The sequence below is a fragment of the Theobroma umbraticum genome, unplaced genomic scaffold (genome assembly GCF_002168275.2).
Source record: "Theobroma umbraticum cultivar Fairchild unplaced genomic scaffold, ASM216827v3 scaffold_51.0, whole genome shotgun sequence".
NCBI classification, from domain to species: Eukaryota; Viridiplantae; Streptophyta; class Magnoliopsida; order Malvales; family Malvaceae; genus Theobroma; species Theobroma umbraticum.
In genome coordinates this window covers 5,790,813-5,809,423 of record NW_018397260.1, presented here as the reverse complement: position 1 = coordinate 5,809,423, position 18,611 = coordinate 5,790,813, and the positions used below count along the sequence as shown (strand labels likewise).

At 36.9% G+C, this 18,611-nt stretch overlaps 3 protein-coding genes across 7 annotated transcripts; 1 reads left to right on the top strand and 2 right to left on the bottom strand.

The window, feature by feature from the left end:
• Window positions 1-428: 428 nt before the first annotated feature.
• LOC110417421 (Insulinase (Peptidase family M16) family protein) lies at window positions 429-13,819 on the bottom strand. Of its 5 annotated transcripts, none has more exons than XM_021429781.2 (26): window positions 13,557-13,819; window positions 13,148-13,380; window positions 12,616-12,904; window positions 12,288-12,529; window positions 11,376-11,574; window positions 10,919-10,966; window positions 10,597-10,704; window positions 10,315-10,503; window positions 9,922-10,221; window positions 9,135-9,236; window positions 8,340-8,474; window positions 7,858-8,082; window positions 7,038-7,241; window positions 6,753-6,923; window positions 6,064-6,213; window positions 5,511-5,648; window positions 5,094-5,321; window positions 4,850-5,002; window positions 4,563-4,689; window positions 2,449-2,569; window positions 2,012-2,132; window positions 1,828-1,908; window positions 1,570-1,671; window positions 1,260-1,410; window positions 1,028-1,134; window positions 429-777 (listed from the first exon to the last, which is right to left on the bottom strand). In XM_021429781.2, the coding sequence occupies exons 2-26, from the start codon at window positions 13,324-13,326 to the stop codon at window positions 724-726; spliced, it is 3,924 nt and encodes a 1,307-aa protein (XP_021285456.1). In that variant the 5' UTR covers window positions 13,327-13,380; window positions 13,557-13,819; the 3' UTR covers window positions 429-723. The 5 variants fall into 5 exon arrangements, with proteins under 5 accessions (XP_021285456.1, XP_021285455.1, XP_021285454.1 ...); XM_021429780.2 differs by having other exon boundaries at window positions 13,148-13,367; XM_021429779.2 differs by having other exon boundaries at window positions 13,148-13,353.
• A 929-nt stretch (window positions 13,820-14,748) lies between these two features.
• On the top strand, window positions 14,749-15,657 carry LOC110417424 (calcium-binding protein CML37-like; the record flags this gene model as incomplete). Its single annotated transcript, XM_021429785.2, is given in 3 exon segments — window positions 14,749-15,006; window positions 15,008-15,065; window positions 15,068-15,657. Coding segments are annotated over 3 exon segments (729 nt in total), but the record flags the coding sequence as incomplete, so codon positions are not given.
• Window positions 15,658-15,834: 177 nt separating this feature from the next.
• On the bottom strand, window positions 15,835-18,376 carry LOC110417423 (secondary thiamine-phosphate synthase enzyme). Its single transcript, XM_021429784.2, has 7 exons — window positions 18,086-18,376; window positions 17,933-17,993; window positions 17,762-17,856; window positions 17,615-17,648; window positions 17,428-17,482; window positions 17,288-17,330; window positions 15,835-16,137 (listed from the first exon to the last, which is right to left on the bottom strand). Exons 1-7 carry the CDS (start codon window positions 18,272-18,274, stop codon window positions 16,066-16,068), a joined length of 549 nt encoding a protein of 182 aa, XP_021285459.1. The 5' UTR covers window positions 18,275-18,376; the 3' UTR covers window positions 15,835-16,065.
• Window positions 18,377-18,611: the final 235 nt, after the last annotated feature.

The window sequence follows — 18,611 nt, the reverse complement described above, 5'->3', positions numbered from 1 at the left end:
TTCCGTTGACATGGCTTCTCTTATCTCACTCCAATTGTAATGTTTTAAAATATTTAAAAAATTATTCTTTCTGTACATTTTTTAAATAAATTTTTTTGACCATAATTTATTTTTTTCTGAACAGCTTAAAAATGTGAAAAACAGGTTCATTCTAAGAGTATATCCTTTTCAGACATTATAACACTTAATATGAGTTTTCCACCATAATATCAAATATTCAAAAATCTCGAACCTAATAATAATTCCCAATTGAAACTGTAGATCAGTTTGTAGTGGGAATCAAAAGTGTTCAAGTGGAAACCCACACAATATATTTCTGTACTCGTAGAAAACGGCAAGCTAAAAGAGGAGACTTCCAGAGTGAGAAACGAGATTTGAATTATGGGCAATTTACAGTTTTATTAGAAGGGTGAAAAAGGACGGTGGGGAGAGGGGGATAAAGCCAAATTTATTACTCATGCATTGAAGTATATCCCTTAAAAGAATACATGTGTCAATTGGTATCAAAATCATGTAATGCCATGAATCTGGCTTTTTCAACGAATTGTATTTAGTGTGACATTGACATAGCATCCCCATGATTATTTCTTCCATACCATTGGCTACGACTTTGTCGCCTTGCCCTTCGAATAATCATCAAAGCTTCTGCTTACCGAACCACAGCAAATGGCGCAATCACGGAGGTTCATGTTGTTGGCCTTGTCATTGTAGATAAACCACGCCCTACAGGAATAACTCCCTGAAAGCCTCCATCTGATTCTTCCTCTTCTTCGGAAGCTGCACGGAAGTTTATGAAGAAGGAGAAGAAAGCTCTTCTAAGATAACCAGAAGTAATACATTATCCTTATGCTAAAATAATTAAGGGTTAAAGAAACTGGGGTAACAAAGTGTTTGTTGAGAAAATTTTATATATTTTGAGAAATTTGAGGGCGTATTTGTCTATATTTTTATTGAAAACTAATCAAATTATATATATATAAATATATATATATATATACAATATTTTTGTTAGTATTGTGTATCCCACCTTCACATGTCCTAACTTTTTCCAAATTGCCCTATCATTGTATCCATATGTCTTGCACTCATGTCTCGCGTCTGCATATCTGTGCTTCCTAAGATCTAACTTTGCATCTAATCAAGTTTCCAGAAACTAGTTGATTGGTTTAGAAATGGACTGGTATTTTCAGATTTATCAGATTCAGTAAAAAGGCAATTAAAACATTAAAATGCTAAAAAAAATCAAGGAATGCCCTCACCTGTAGTACCTTCACCAGCATGAACCCCTGCAATCCCAATGCATGAGTATAAAGAATCTTCATCCACCTTCAGCTGGTCATAAGCAAGGTATATGTCTTCAATAGAAGCAGCCTCATATAGAGAAGTAAGCTCCTTAACACATGATATGTCCTGAATTCCAAATAAACAGGTATGGAATTATTACCATGAACAATAAGAAATTAAACATAAAAGTAGAAGTGACAAATTTTGGAATACTTTTTTCACACTAAAGTAAGTTTCAAACATAAAAACTCAATGTAAAGACTGAACTATCACATATCATTTCACCTTTCTTGGAACAGAAGAAGCTTGCAAGTGAGCCAACAATCCAAGCCAATAGGCATTTGACTTAATTTCTGCTTCATGTCTCATTAAAAGAGTCCGCTTTGCCTGCAGATTTAAGGAGTGCATTTACAAACTTTTAACAAATGAAAACTAGTTCATGTAAATTATGCTTTTTTTCAACCGAACCAAAATACTTTGCAAGACATTATCCAAATACATGGTAACACCAAAAGTACTTATAATAGCTGTTTGAGAACTAACCCTCTCCAGTTCCCGTGGGGCAATCTTGTTGGTATGCAAACCTCTAAGAACATTCTTGCAAGCATCAACAGCTCTATATACCTGGAAGTTCATCAGCCAAAACGGAGGAGGTCAAAAAAGTCAAATAATAACAAGAACCACAAAAACCGAAAAGGATGCAGATGCATCTGGATTGACCCCCCACCTTGCTTGGAGTTGATGTTACAGATATCACATACCATCCGAGCTTAAGTCGGTCAAAGAGGTTCAATTCAAATGATACATCATATGTTAATCCAAGAGAATCCCGGACTGTTGTAAAAAGCCTGTGTAAAGCATGGAAGAATTTTTGTAAGGTAATTGCCAAAAACATGTATTAATTTTAAGTATACTCCCAAGAGGGGTAAAAACATGAAACTGTTAAAAGATAAAAGAGATTTTAAATAAATAGTTGCAAGTGGAATAAACCTAACACTCCTGATTGCAATTTCACGGTTAAGGAATTTCATCATCTAACAGTGAAACAAGGTATACGATTTGCTGCAACAACCAAGGATTTAACACTTTGCAGACACTAACAATGCATTTCAGATCAATTCTGCTTCACTTGCTGACTACATGCAGTTGGCTAAGAAGCATTACCTAGAATTTATGACCTCAGCCAGCAGCCCCATAGTTATGCCAAAGAAAAGTGGATGACCGTGAAGCTTTTTTTGCAGATCCTTCTGAATGTCTTTTCCCTCTTCAGAATGGGGTAGTGCATCTGCAAAGCAATTGACCAGCTATAAGATATGAAAAGAAAATTCATTTAAATTTCAAGGAAAATACAACTCATGTTTACATAAGCCAGGATTTCCATTCTAATGCATAAAAACAATCAAAAGTTCAAAACTACTTCTGCCTTGCAGAAGATCTAATAATAATCATCCCATAAGCAGCATTAAATTTATACCAACTTAATAGTAACTTCTATTTTCTTCCCATGTACCTGAAGGAAAAGATGAGGAGAAAACAAACTGATAAATGATATGCCTATCTAACTAGTACAGAAAGTAAAAACAATAACTAAAGCTTGCAAAAATTCGTGGACTTTTCACACTAGTTTATCATGTAGTTCTTGACAATTTGAATAATTATAGTACAATGAATCAAAAGTTTAATGTGAAAAGAGAGAAGATTTTGCCTTAAGGAACAAGACTAAATGCCAAAACAAAGAATGAATTATATATATATATAAAACTCGCCATGCACCTTCATTAGTATACTCTCATTAATGCAGTTGAGAATACATGAACACTAACATTTGTCCACAAGTCAGGCCAGACTACGTTTGAGTCGGGCTCTACTAGGGTGACATCCTTAAAAGCTAAGGCCAGGCCTAGCTTAACCTATCCATATATATAATAATTTAAAGTTTTAACTTTTAAATATACTTTTCAGAATGAAAATTAAGTAAATGTTAATTATACTTAGTAGAATAATAATCACAGGCCAAACTCAAGCTAATGAGTTGGACTTAAGGACCTGGATGAGTAGCTCAACCTTTAAACAGATCAACAATCATTATACAAAAACTCTGGATAATAAAATAACTAAGAATATATTTCCAGAAAAAAACTGAATATATTTTCATTAAAAATTATTTGAAATCATTTAACTTGCACGTAGTTATATAGGTAGATCCATATGCTCATACAATGAATGAGCACCCCTTTGGCTTACAAGGAATGCAAAAACTGGGAGATAAGAGGAAGGGAAAGATAAAGCAACTTTTAGATATGAAACAAAAAATAGATGGTATTGCTCCTTAGCAAAATATGCGAGATTGCAATGGCCCGAGTCAAGGCACCACTAGCCCACATGATTCTCAAGGATCTAAACTCAAGTTGTTAGTAGTGATCAACTAGAATTGTTACACGGGTCTCATCATTCACATTCATATCCAGTTTGGGATGAGGTATTACAACCCACCCATTTAAATCCTTGATGTCTTCATCAAGAATACCCATCTCAATCACAAACAACACCAACTACAGGAACCATGATCATAACACTGCAGTGTGAGAGCCCACATCAGCTTTAATACCAACTGTAAAGACCCAGTTCCAAGCAACATTGAACTGACAACTTTTCAGACCTAAACTATATGACCTTTGAAAGTGCAAACTCGAGTTGTTAGTAATAATTGACTTGAACCCTCATATGTCTCATTATTCACATTCATATTCAATGTGGGATGAGATATCACATCGTATCTTCTCAAATCCTTGGATGTCCTCACCAAGACCACACATCACAAGCACAATCAAGTTCCAATCTACAGAAACAAGATCTTACCAGCACTGCATGAGTGCCCACCCGAGGCTGGCACATGCTACACCTATTGTAACACCCTGAGTTCAAGCACCACTAACCTAGCCTATTAAGCATAACCATGTCACCTTCCAAAGACTAAGCTCAAATCTTAGTAGTGATTGACTAGAACCGTTATATGGGTCTCATCATTTACATTCATATCCAATGCGGAGTGGGACCAGTGGGTTATCACAATTTGTACATCCTATATTTAGATCCACTCAACAGCAAGGCTGATCGTTTGCTTTGAAGTTAAAACTCTTCCAACCTCTAACTGTTCAATTTTATATTAGTAATAAAAACTGGACTCTATGCAACCATGCAATCACTAGCAGTCCAAGGAACTGAACACCAAAGGCGGAAAAATTATATCCAGTTCTAAACATCATAGGGAAACTCACCATCAGCAATTGGAATATCAGCAACTGACTCTAATAGGTCTTTTCCATCAACTGTGAGACCCCAACGGTTTGGTGCAGGGCCTGCAATATATGCGCATGCCCTTTCGTCGGTGTCCTTCAAGAATACCTAATTGAAAGTAAAAAAGCACATTGAAGAAAAAAAATGCTCAGAACTTCTAGCAAGAAACCAAACATGATGCATGGATAAATGTACAGATGAATTGCAGAAATTTGTTTCCAACCCATCACAAATATGTGTGTAACAATAGCTTGATCAAAGGCCTCACTTGTTGAAACTGCAAGTCAGATGGAGAAGGTCGAAATAAGATTGGACTAAATCCATGCTCTCTCTCAGAATCTCTTGATGCTCTAACTGTTCCCAGATAATCAAGGACACAAGACTCAATCTCCTCCTCTGAGAAGTCCCCCACAATACTTACCTGAACAATGAACACAAACAGCTTTAGATTAAAAAAAATCTCATGTTGAATATCAGCTTCAGTAAGAAGTTTTAAGAGTGAAAACATTTACCTCCATATTATCACCTACAAACTGATTCATCACAGCATCTTTTACAGATTTGAGTGTTAAATTTTGTAATGATTTTGGAGTAGGTTCAACAAAGCGCTCATCACCATTCATCATTGCTAACATGAGTTTGTGAGCAGTTGAGCGTTCCAAACTCTTTGGAATGGACCGGTAGTAGGACAAATACAATTGTCTAGCTCTATCAAATGCATCATCAAGCCAGACACTATGCTGCAAATCAGAAGCCAACAGTAAGTATCACTAATCAGAATATTATGACGAAAATTCATGAATCCACAAAAGGGATGACTCTTGCACAGCATTAATATTTTGCTCAACCACTCGGCAACTTGCAAATAAAAAGGAAAGAGATCCAGTGTATGTAGATTTAACTTTTATATAATATCAACATGGTGATACCTCGAGCACCATATGAAGCAACTGGAAAGCCGCATGCATCCCATTGTCTCTCAGAGTGAAACGGAACTCCATCGAAATGAATTCCTCAGTGGACTCCAAGGAGCAATTTATCAGGTGATTTACACAAAAAAGTTCTACCTAGGGAATCAAATCAAAACACACATGAGACAAATAATGCATGAAGGCAAGACCAAAAAGGCTGAGAATTTTTAATGAGATTATAACAGCATGCCAAAAGTAGCTATCAGAACAGATAACGAGTCCGATTATAACAAGTTAGTCACTGTTGACAGAGCTGAGAGAATCGATCATATGATCATCATAAAAGGAAGAAGGCCATAGGTAGCTGTCCTCAATTTTCTTTTATTAGAAGAAACAAAAATTCATGGTTAACCATCATGGCATTTCCATCTTTTTTTATCCTGCCAACCACTATTTGATATAGCTAAATTAAACCCAAAGAAAAGGCACTAATCCAGCAAACGAATCATTTTCACAGTTTTTCCAAATATATCTATTTAGGATGTGATAAGAACAGGGAAGAAAAAAAGACCTGTTCCCTTGAGAAGTTGCCAACACGACCACCCTCACTGAGAGTTCGAACACCTACAACAACAGCTCCTTTTGAATCAGAAGTTTCAGCTGCCCGACCTCCGCCAACTATGAGCCGCATCACACCTCCTCGGGCTTCATTTTTTGAAATCTAAACAAAAATTAACGTTTAATAGGGATATATGAATAAGCAATCCCCTATGAGAGAAATACATGTGGAGTTAACCAAACACATATTGTTGGTTTGAGATATCATCAGTGCATCCATAATCAGTATAATCAGATGCCAAATATCTTTAGCCTATCATATAGAAACTGGTTGGGGAAGTCATGCAAAGATACATATCCTGAATTTGACATTTGCAAATAAATAATGCCTAAATTCAAGAGTCCAAAAATCTACCTGCCTGAACAACAAATCAGTGTCAAGGGAAAAAGAAAATTCAGGAAATCCCCACCAAGAAGACATCTCAACAAGTTAAAAAAAAAAAAAAAACAAAGCAAACATTAAGCAAAAAGTGAAGATCTATTTGGCTGACAAGGACTTAATCTTCTAGAAACAACTACAACTACATGGAAATGCAAAATTCTCAAATCACCCATATCATATTGTACTATTAAACAATAAACAATCATTATTCATTTTTAATTGGTCAAAAAGCAACTCAAAGCAACAAATACAAAGCATACCTTATAATTTACAGGAATTCCATTGGAAAGACAGAGTTGAGTAATCCCTGTTTCCTTATCTTGCACTTTTGTAACATTCATTTCAGGACTAAGAGGAATAAAAGACGGCCTCCTCTGCATCCTTAACTCTTGCAACTGCAGTGGAGATATTAATTCTTTTGGCACCTCAAGCTGCAGAAAAGAAAAGACATTTAGCAGTGACGTAACTTGAATATACATCTCCTGCAAAGATAAACTAAGCAAAAGAAGTTAAAAATGGCACTTAAAAAAGGTAGAGATGAAGACCTCAGGCTCAGCTTCAATGGGTTCTTCCAATCCTGACTTTATGGCAGCTGTGATCTCGCTTGGGGTTATCTCGAATTCAGTTTCACCAATGCCATCGAGATGAACTTTTTTCGGAACACAAGCAACAATTGCTGCTGGAAGGGGTGCAGTAGGTTTTGCAAAATCAGAGATAAATTCTAATACCTGTGCACCAATAGAGTTGACCTACACCACAGAACAGTAAAAAAATTATTTGTAAGGAAATTTTTTATTAAAAAAATGTAAAATTGTGTTATGCAGCACCAAGAAAAGGGGAAAATCACCTTTTCCAAACAACTTCTTAATTGAGGTTACACCAGTCTACATGATATAGCATTACATAGAAATCCCACATCTACATACCAACTAGATATTTCTTTCTCCATAATGAATAAAATCCTCTGACCATATCATTTTTGGGCAAATGAAAGGAATAAAGGAATTTTAAAAACAATATTCTTCTAAATCATAGCAACTAGCTCTGTCATACTTCGCAGAAGACACAAGTCCTGACATTACAGGCAATAACAACTGAAAGGCATGTTGTCATAGTGCCAGTATATGTCCAATATGTATAATTTTCACAAATACAGAAAGCAAAATTATGTGCTTGACTGTTTCCAAAAAATCCTACTACCGGATTTCAACCAACATAAGTTCCACCACCCTAGCTCATATGCTCAACTATATACTGCAGATATTCCTTATTTAAACAAAAAATATCAAAATGAACATGTATAGAAAAGAAAGCATGAAAAACAGTTTCACTGCCAGAGGGTAGGATCATTATTGTCGAACTTACTTCATCAAGAGTAACTGTGCCAGCAACGGCCATCAAACTCTCATGTCCTTGTGTCTGATCCATAACTGTATGGCCCAGTGCATCGCTTTCCATAATAAAATCCAAATTGTCAACTGATGACACATTATCAATCATTGCTGCCAGTTGTTCACTATCTTTTAACAGCGCATCCATATAGCGAGTCAATTCACCCTTAGTGACACCAAATTCCTTGAGCCTTCGAACCTGTGACCAACAAAATATATTAGGCTTTACAGCCATTCACTATGATTCCATTGAAAAAATTATCTACCATCATCCCATATATAGCAAATAAAGAGGAAAAGTTAAAGGAAACGAGAGTAAAGATTGCGTTATGTATCCCATAAAAATTCCAAGAAGAGTGTCACAATAATAACCCAAGCACTTCATGCACCAATGAAGCAAACAGGTAAAATCAGCAGAAGAAGATAGAAGACTGAGAATGATAAAGAAACACAAACCTCTTGAACAGCAACCTTAATTGCGTTCTGCCAGTTCTTGGGTTCTGCTGTGACTGTGAGAGTTGTAACAGTGCATCCTTCCCTTCCTGAATCACTATGGTCCAATTCAACTGAAGTAAACGGTGGATTTGAACTCTGGAAACTTCCATAAATTAGCCAAAATTTTCAAAAGTAATGTTGTTGTCATTGTGTTATGTCTTGAAAAGAAAGAAGAAAGGGGGGGGAGGGGGGGGGGGGTGCAATTCAACTTGACAAAAGAAGATAACAGAATAAAAAAAAAAAGTTAAAATTATAGAAAGAAGTGCAGAAAATAGAGTACTGATAGATCTATAAAGCAAGTTAACTAGAATCATGTCTGCAAAAATTTCCCTGTAGTTTGCCACACTGTTTTACCTCCCAGTAAATTATTCCTCATAATAGCAAAACACCCTATGTGTACCTATACTTCCCTTATAACCCCCACAAGTTAATAAGAGCCCTTTTAGTATTAAATTGCAGTTACATTTGATTGCAATTGCCAAATCTAATTGTAAACGCAACGCTGAACAAAAAAAAAATTGCAATAAAAAATCCCAATTATGGTGAATTTGTTCTCACTAGCAAAAGCAGGTAGGGAATTGCAATGCCAACTTGGTGCTAAACAAAATGTTCCTTGGGCAACTTGAAGACGGCATGATAAGAGTAATTTCAGAATTAATCAGCTAGATCATGGCATTTACAAGATAAGGCAAGCTCTCCTTGGGTAATAAAGGCTGGAAGATAAGGGGTGAAAATGTGCTTGGCGAATCAGAGTACCTTGTATCTTGTATTAATTCGAAAATGCAAGGCAGATAGAAATATTCTTTTCATCAGAACATTTCTCAGATCTCCAAAAGTCCAAACCTTGTTCACAGGAATCTGCAGGAAGATTCACAACACAATATCTAAGACAAATGTCTAAGTCTAGTTGTTATAGTGCCAATTACAAACACACAAAATGTAGCTCAGCATGAAAGGATAAAAATACAATTTGATAAGAGAGAGGACAGACTAACATATTAAATTAAGTAATAAAAATGCACCAGGAGAGCACTGTACAACTACTACTGTATCAGGACACTGGTTCTTTCTGGGAATAGGATGAAACAATTAGAGTTTGGATGTACTTACAACTAAATTCTCATAAATAGAAAACAACTAGCATCTAAAATTTTGTTTAGCAGAATCATGTGATCTAGAAAGGATAAACCACCTGTTCCCTACTTACTTAAAAACATGCTCTATAATACTCATACAATAATTAAGCATGGCAAATCATATGTTTGGCACTGGTAATTGCACCACTTATAAAACAATCACACTCCTAATTATAACAAAACTAGAGCAGAAGAGCAGGGGCTCCAATTAAACTAAAACTAGAGCCACAGAGCAGAAACTTTTAGCCACACAGTTTCAGCACAGAAACACAGCGGGAACAAGCATTTCTATGAAATTTTTGACAACAAGAAAAAGAAGAACAATAAGATTTTAACAGTAGAAAAACAGATTTTGACCGTAGAAAAACAGACAAACACCTTCACAAAGCAAGCATAATTTTGCAAACCTTGCAGAACATGTTAATTGAGAAATTCTGTAGCAACTCATGCTGAAATATTTGTGGTGGCTTCATGTCTGTATTATGTCCAGGAAGAGACCAATTGTGCTTTACAGGAGGACGAACAGCATGCTTTTCCATTTTTATAATCTTAGATTGATCTGCAGGATTAGACAATCTTTCATGAGATGAACTTCCAGCAAGCCCAGCTGAGAGCTTAGGAACGAGAAAACTAGCCATGGCACCAAATGCACTAGAAGTAGGTGGTGAGGGCATCTCATTTTCAAGTGCAGTTTGTCCAAAAACAGCCTGCATAGAATCAACAGATTGCAGTCAAGAATCACATACTGCTTCTTAGGAACAAAGACATAAATAATAATAAGTAAACAGCTTGTGCCATACTTCAATCTGGTAAATTGTCTTTGAGATATTATCAATGTCCCCCACAATGTACAAAGTCGCATTACCAGGGAAATACCACCGTTCATGAAATTTTCTTATTTTATCTGCATCCCACTTCTTAATCTGCTCCTCTAATCCAATTGGAAATCTTTTGCTCAGCTTGTTTTCAGAATGGAGATGTTGTAATAACTGCATTCAGAAGAAAGAAAAAATGCTAGATTGGAATTTTGAGCTAACATAAAATAATAAGCAGCTAAACCATAGAATCACCCTGATTAGCACCTGACAGTCAACACGATACTCTATTGTATTCATCATCTGTAATTCTGAAAGTATAGCGCGCCTCTCTTTTTCAACTCGAGAAGAAAGGAATTTTGGATGGAAGGCTATCTGTATGCAAGAAACAATAAAGACAATGTGACACATTTCATGGTGATTAAGAGAATCATTTTTTCTTAGGGTTGAGTGGGAAGGGGAGGGAGACATGGGCAACGGAAAATAAGAAATCCACTCCAGCTGCTATAACATAAGCACTAGGTCCTTATCTTTCAACTTGGCCAAATTATCTTTCAAAAAAAGATCTTGATGTAGTTGAGTTTCATACCTCATTCAAGGCATCCAGAACAAGTGGAAGTAAATCTTCATCCGATTCCTGGTAAACAACAACCTTTTACCATCAAACATACAATAACCAATTGTAGGTATAAACCAACCCATTGAACCAATACTCAGTTAGAAAATTTCAACAGATGGCTCTTCCATAAATCATTTCACTGATTGTCAGGCGAACACGGAAAGGTAAAATAGCTATCCTGAACCAAATATTAACTTGTTTAACTTCTTCTCTAAGTCTATGCCAAAATAAAAAATTATAGAACAGCAAAAAGAAAATCATACCAAAATAAAAGCACATAAAAAAGAGTAAAATACATATATAAACAAAGAATGGAAGACTCAAGAACATTATCCCTGAGGCAAGCAAACAAGCAAAGACAATACAACTGAATTAGAAAGTTAAGGTTAACAAGCAAACATATAGAAAAGGGAAAGGAAGGACAAACCTTGGAACAAGTTGGTGAATGGATGTGAAAAACTGTATGGTGGAAATCAGTGTAAGCATTTGAACGAGCCCCGGTACCAAGAAGTTTCTCACGTTTCTTGCTTCCAAGGAATGCGACATGTTCAATCATATGTGCAATTCCTTGCTCATCATCTTCCTCATCAATTGATCCCACATGAACCTCCATATGTGCTTCAAACCTAAAGTTGTTCCAAAATATTATGTAAATGCAAGAGAGAAAAAGAAAGAGTATTATCTCATCTACATAAAGCAGATATATTGATGACGCCTTACATTTCACTATGTCATTTTCAAAAATCATGTTTCTTCAAGTGAAGTTTCCTGGATAATTAAACACGAGCCAAGCACAGTGCTTTTAACATCATAAAAACTGTTGACATATAAAAGAAGCTGATTTTAAAACTCAAGTTTGTTATGGAATTATAATTACAATCTGTCTATGCCTAACAAGAGAAGAAAGCACGAAAACTATGCTCATGGTGCACAGTGAAAATAGTGCGTTGACGTCAAAAAACATCAGTAGCCAGATTATAGAAGGAAAAAGGTGACACGTGTAATGATTGAAGCTCTTCACCAGCTCTATCTATAAAACAAGAAGGAACTAATGTCAGCAGTTGAAGATTAAGCTTGGGGTTTGTTTTTCAATTCCTCAATTCATGATAATAGGGAATTGGAAAGGAAAATGAACACAACAACCAAGCCCAGATTTTATTGAGAATTTGCAACCTAATAGATGGGTGGCATTCAATGATTTTAACACCCAAGAAGAAAGTGAAAGTAAACATTCTTTCATGAACTAAAATGTTAATCAAGATGGGATATGAATTCATCTCAGAATTTTTTTATTTCTTTATAATGTGTGGCTCGCCAATGTTGGAAGGGTAGATTATACCTGTTTGGTGGAACTTTATTTGGCAAAATAAGGTAGCGAAGGCCATTTTTCAGTTGTCCTCGATGTAACTTTGGGTGGGAAGGAAGTTGAGTAGATAAAAACCCCTCTAATTCAGTTGTTTGAAATTGTGGATATAATGAATCAAAATCTTGTTTTTCAAGAAGACCATCTGGCCAGGTCGTACTTGCTGCATGCGGTTCATCTGGACCAACAGTAGCACAAGGAGCGCAGATATGTTTGCCCTGAAAATAATTATTACTAAGATTAAAGAATTGTGTAAAAATGGCATTCAGGGAGTTGAAAGCAGAGAAAGAAACAAAATACTTACAGAAGTGGTGTTGAGTTTGTGGGAGGAGAGAGGAAAGCATGATTTGTCAGGAAAGAATGTCGGCGCAGATGTTGCAAGAGGCAAGGGGGTTATCTTGCGGTAGCAGTTGCGGTTAAGGGAGGAGCAGCAGGGGATCCACCTTTTGCACTGTTGTGAGAATGAGACAGGGGAAGTCCATTTCCATGCTTTGCAAGCACCGCTCTGCTTCTTCTTCTTCCTAATAGTATTATTTTTCCAATCCTGGAATTCCAATCCAATAGTATTTCTACTTCTAACGTCACCCTGCCACCTTCATCCGCCAAAACATCTCAATTTCAGATAACCATTCGTTGAGTTGAGAATTGAGATAATATTACTTAATCAAGAAAGCTGATACTTGAAAACTAATCCACTATATTAACCACAATATAGACATAATAATATATTCTAGTTAAAATAAATTGTTATGACCAAGTGAAAGAATTCTCATATAATGGTTCGCGAAGTACCGTGAAATGCAGATTAAATTCTATTTTCAGAAAAAATAGTTTACCTGGCAGCGGCAGGGGTTGGGGAAAGATGGAAACGGAAACGGGTCAAAGGCAGAGAAGCGGTAGGAACAGGACGGTTAACCCTAACTATGCTTCTTCCCCCTCCCCCTCTGGAAGTATCCCATCGTACTTGAGAGAGTGGGATTCCCGATATCACCGATGAGCTTGACGACGTTGCCATAACTCGCCCCCCTGCTGCTGCTGCTAACTGCTACGAGCTATCTATTAATTTCAACTATCAAGATGATTAACCAAATTACAAGAGATTTTGCATTTCCCCCTCCCCCGCTTATTTTCTTTTTTCCTAGAATAAATAAAATACCAGTACTACTACTAAATACTAATCCAATGATAAATAGAAAAGACTTAAATTGATATTTTACTTTGTATATATTATATTCAATTTCATACCTGTGATTTCTGTGGTTTTTGTTAAATTGTTTTTCCTTTTCCTTTTTTGAAGATGAAGTGGTAAATTCCTTCGGTTTTTTTTTTTTTTTGTTTTGATACAAACGAGACGACGAGAGGGGACCGATGGCGGTTAAACCGACTCGCTAGAGCCGCTACTATATTTGCTCGTTCACTACCAAATGCGCTTCTAATACGTTAATCAACCAAAACAGAAAAAAAATCTTGGCAGCAGCCAATGCCATACACATGAAAAGGATAAATCAAAGACCTCGCAGCACATCCGGGTGGTCCAGCTCTTTCTGTTTATAACCATATAAAGCGTGTACGAAAATAATGGGAGTAATTTAAAACGTTGTTTCATGTATTCAACTTTTTTTTTTGTCTGTAATCATATAATTATAAAAAATATATAATATTTTAAAATTATTTTAAATCAAATACATTTTTATATTTAATAATTAATTATTATATTTATATAATATTAACATAAAATATAAAAATATCACACGATTATACACCAAACAATACTCAAGCGTTTTTTGATAATTTTTTTTTTTTTAAATTCACTTATAAAAGTTAAAAGAGAAACTCCAAATATAATTATCCATAAGAAAAAGAAGTAAAATGCAGATAGCTATTTGACAACGTAGAATGCGTGTTATGAAGTCGTGACATATGCAAACACCTGTCCAAATGAAATCATTTGATATATCAGCCGTGACGTGCCCCACAAAGAAAGAGAAATTTACGAAATTGTCCTAAAAGAAGAGACGAGATAGAAGTCTCCCTCTCCCATGAGTTCTGACTCTGAACTTGGAGGCCCCAGGACCGAAGGAAGCTTCCCAGACCAGCGGCAGTGCCGCCTCTGCAACCGTGTAAAAACAACTGGCGGAAGCCAACTAACAAAACTATATGCAAACAAACCCATTACTACTTTTAGTGATAGATATTATATTACTACTGCATCAGGGGAAAAAAAAAGAAGGAATTCAAAACCGTGTTCTCTATAGAGTCCCAGCCTGTCAACCATATCTGATGCCACATTTCCCAAACACTATCCATCAATCCTTCCACGGCTTATATATACTCTGTCTCTTATCAGAATTCACAATTAAAAATTTTTTTCCAATATTCTAAAACATCCAAATCCGAAGCTATATATACCCTTTCATTCCTCCTAGTGCCCAGTTGAATCACAATTCACAATCAGCTAGCTACTACCTGTGCCTTTTCGCCTTTCACCAATTCACCGACAATACGAAACAAGCTAGAGTACCCAGACACACCCCAGAGAGAGAGAGAGAGAGAGAGAGAGAGAGATCAATACATGGACGTTTTCAGAATGAATTCTAATGGTGATTTCATTGCTACTACTAGTACTACTGCTAGCAGCAATTCACAGCCAAAATCAGTACTCGCTAGATTGAGGAGGGAACTATCCCCAAGAAATAAAGTCATATTCTGAAGATGCTAGAAGATGCAGCAGTAACGGCAGCGAGGCCAGCTCCGACCCCAAATGGTGTTTGATTTCATTGACACAAACGGTGACGGAAAACTATCAGCAGAAGAATTGCAAAGGTGCGTAAGAACAGCGGGAGGGCACTCCACGTCCATGGACGAAGCCGAATTAGCCGTTAAGTCATCAGACTTGGACGGAGACGGGGATGCGGGGTTCCATGAATTTCAGGAGCTGGTGGCGGGTGGAGGCTCCACTGAGGAGGAGAGAAAAAAAAGAGCTGAGGGACGCTTTTGGATGTATGTGATGGAAGGTGTCAGAGTGCATAACCCCGCCAGTTTGGAGAAGATGCTCCGTCGGCTGGGTGAGTCCAAGTCTATCAAGGATTGCAAGGCCATGATTCGTGCCTTCGATCTCAACGGAGACGGTGTACTCAGCTTTGACGAGTTCACTGTCATGATGCGCTGACCGATTACCTTCTTCCCATATTCGTTTGGAGTTTCACATGAACCCCACAAGCCTTTACTGCGGATTGCCTCTGTTTTTTCATTATTTATTTGTTTAAGTAGTTTACTCATTTTATATTTTTAAGTTCTGTAAATAGAGCTTTTATTGATACAATCGTTTATTTTTTTTACCCCTCAATTCTTTCCACATTCTACTCCGTCTATTTAAGACACTACCACAGGAACTCGAATCCGTCAAATTCCGCGTCCTTTATTGCAGTTTCCTGCGTTGGAAACGAGGCAACGAGTCACATGAACTCATGCGATTCTATTTTCAGCAGCAACAAGCATCAATCCAACTAATACAAACTGACGCTCCTATGTATCATCCTACCGTCAATGGTCATTCGACAAAATAACACTTGCAGCTTATAGCATTCTAACAAATATTCATCTATCACAGGACCAAATCCTGAATAAAATCTGGAATACACAATAATAATAACATACCATCAACAAGTAAAGCAGATCTTATCCAAAAACCACCTTTTAAGTACAATACCATTACAAAGATAAAAGAAACAGAGTATCTCCATATTTTAGGACCTCAGATGCCATTAAGGGTGACCACCACTTTACGAGCTGTTGGAGCATCTCGGTGCTCACAAAGCCATATTCCCTGCAGCGTAACAATGAGAAAAATAAATTGCACATTTTTTAAGCGGGAAAAAAGTGAGGCAAATTCAAACATGATGTGGCCAGAGTTCAAGCAATCACACAGAGTAAATCACTCTATGACATTCAAAGCAAGAGATGCGATGCATGAGAATATTCATGTTTTGAGTGCATATGGACAATCAAATCTGATAAAGACCATACTCACAGTTGGATGATCATTGTTAATGTATTAGGACTATATTAGTTAATGTGTGTGTCCATGTGTGAAAGTCAGGTCACAGTGCCCACTGTTCAAGAGAGAGAGAGAGGTTATAATGCCACATTGTTGGCTTGCTCATTCCCTTAACAAGTACAACAGAAAAACATACTGAGTTCAGGCCAACAAGTATAGTTATGATTCCAGACATGACAAGAAGTGTTGTGTTTTTTGCTACATATTATTTCTATAAAAAATTTTAACTTCCACGCCGTTCATCATTTAAACTAATACATATGAGCAAATAAGGTCCATTGGCATACTTGAAAACAAGACATCACAACAAATATGCAATACATCCAATTAATGATGGGCCTAAACCGCTAAAACCATATACCTTCTATCTTCCAAATTCCGAAATAGTGTACTTTACTGTTTATGCTATTTTATTCAATAAAGATTATTATTACTGTTGGAGTTTGTCTTGAAAACTGGCATTTGAAGAACCAGCGTTGATGCAAAAGTTAATTCTAGTTTGGAGCAACATGACCGGTATGATCGGAAACTATTTTAGTGACATGTTCAACTACAAGGAATCCATTCATCACCATCTATTGCCTTGTTTTTAGTTTCATAACAATGACGTTCTTATGTACAACAAGAACTGAAAATGCTTCAACAAACAAACAAAACAAAAGCTCTGACAAATATAATGCATTTTTCAGCCTTGCTATGCTGGATGTGAATGAAGCAGGTGGTACTCCAAGCAAATTCCATTAGAAGTTGAGCATTTAGAATAAACTAATTAAACATCAATATTGCAAAACGTTTCATTAAGCTATTAATCACAAAACCACAGATGTTAAATTAGCTATTGACAATAAAAAAAAGAACAAAAAAAAAAAAAAGGGAAGGAATTTCAAATAGTTTGAAAAGTTAAAAAAAGGTTGTTTACCTGCCAAGTTCCCATGTTAAGCCGTCCATCTGTGATAGGAATCCTGTAGAATAACAAGAAGAAGGGGTGAAATGGAAACTGAACACAAAAATCATTTGAAGTAAATAAAAAGTAGTGTATGTATCTTATCATATACGCACGTAAGGGAGCAGCCAAACATTGATGATTTGATATGGGCTGGCATATCATCAGGACCTGCAAAAGGTAAAACGAATCCTCAAAATTGCTAAATAGACAAATTGACAGGCCAGGAGCAGGATTCATGTTATGTTAGTCTAGTTCAAAGAGTAAGGAGTCCGAAGTTGTGAAATAGGAACTGAAACAAACCTTCAAGTGTATGCTTCCAAGGCGCAGATCTTCCCTGAAAAATGGACATCCAAATTCCAAGCACCACTTAGAAAGCTAGGGAAAAAAAAATAAAGAAACTTCTGCCTTCCCTTCCTCCTGGGGCAAAATGAAATTAAGAAAGTTTACCTCTGGAACTATTTTGTTGAGGAACGTCTCCGTGTCGTCACGAACATCCGAGTCATAATTCTCATTGATGGTTAGAGAAGCACTTGTGTGATGCACTGGAATTGGTGAAAACATTTTTAAGATAAACTTCACATAGAGAGAGGAGGAAACTAGAAAGCCAATGACACTCACAGAATAGATGAGCGAGGCCACACTTAAATTCCGATAAATCTGGTCTAATTTCCTTCAATATCTGACTCCCAAGAGACAAGTCAAGAAAGGTCCCGGAAACCGTAGGGAAGAAAAATGGAATTATCAGGCTAGTAGAATAGACTTGTTGGTTACCTGAGAGGTAACGAGATGGCAGCCTCGGCGGTGGGGAGGAAGAGTTATGGTCTTCTGAGCCCACTTGGGGCCGCGGACGGTAGCAGCCATGGAATTGGAATCGCCTGATGATGTTCTATACACTGCTTTTACCCCAAGAGGTGCCGACGCTGGCTTTGTTGCAAATATCGCCGAGCTTTGCATCAGCATCTTCTCAATCCTCGAAGGCTCTAGCCTTCGTACTTCAGGTTATTGAGCTGAAGAAGCCCAGACCCAGAAGGGCAGAAGGCAGACTTGGCAAAGGCAATTACAATAACGCTCTTGCAAACGGGCTTTCTATGCTCCACAGATAAAGTCCTCTTTGATATTTGTTTGGGCCCTTCTTGTAATTCCAATTTCTATGTGTGGCTGGGGGATCGGGCTACCAGCCTCATCCGTGGCTGCCATTTGCCCACCTTGGGTTTAAACCATTCGTGGCAAGGCTAGTTTCGAATATATTCCCCTTTTAGGATGCTATGTTTATGTGATGTAACACACACACAGAGAT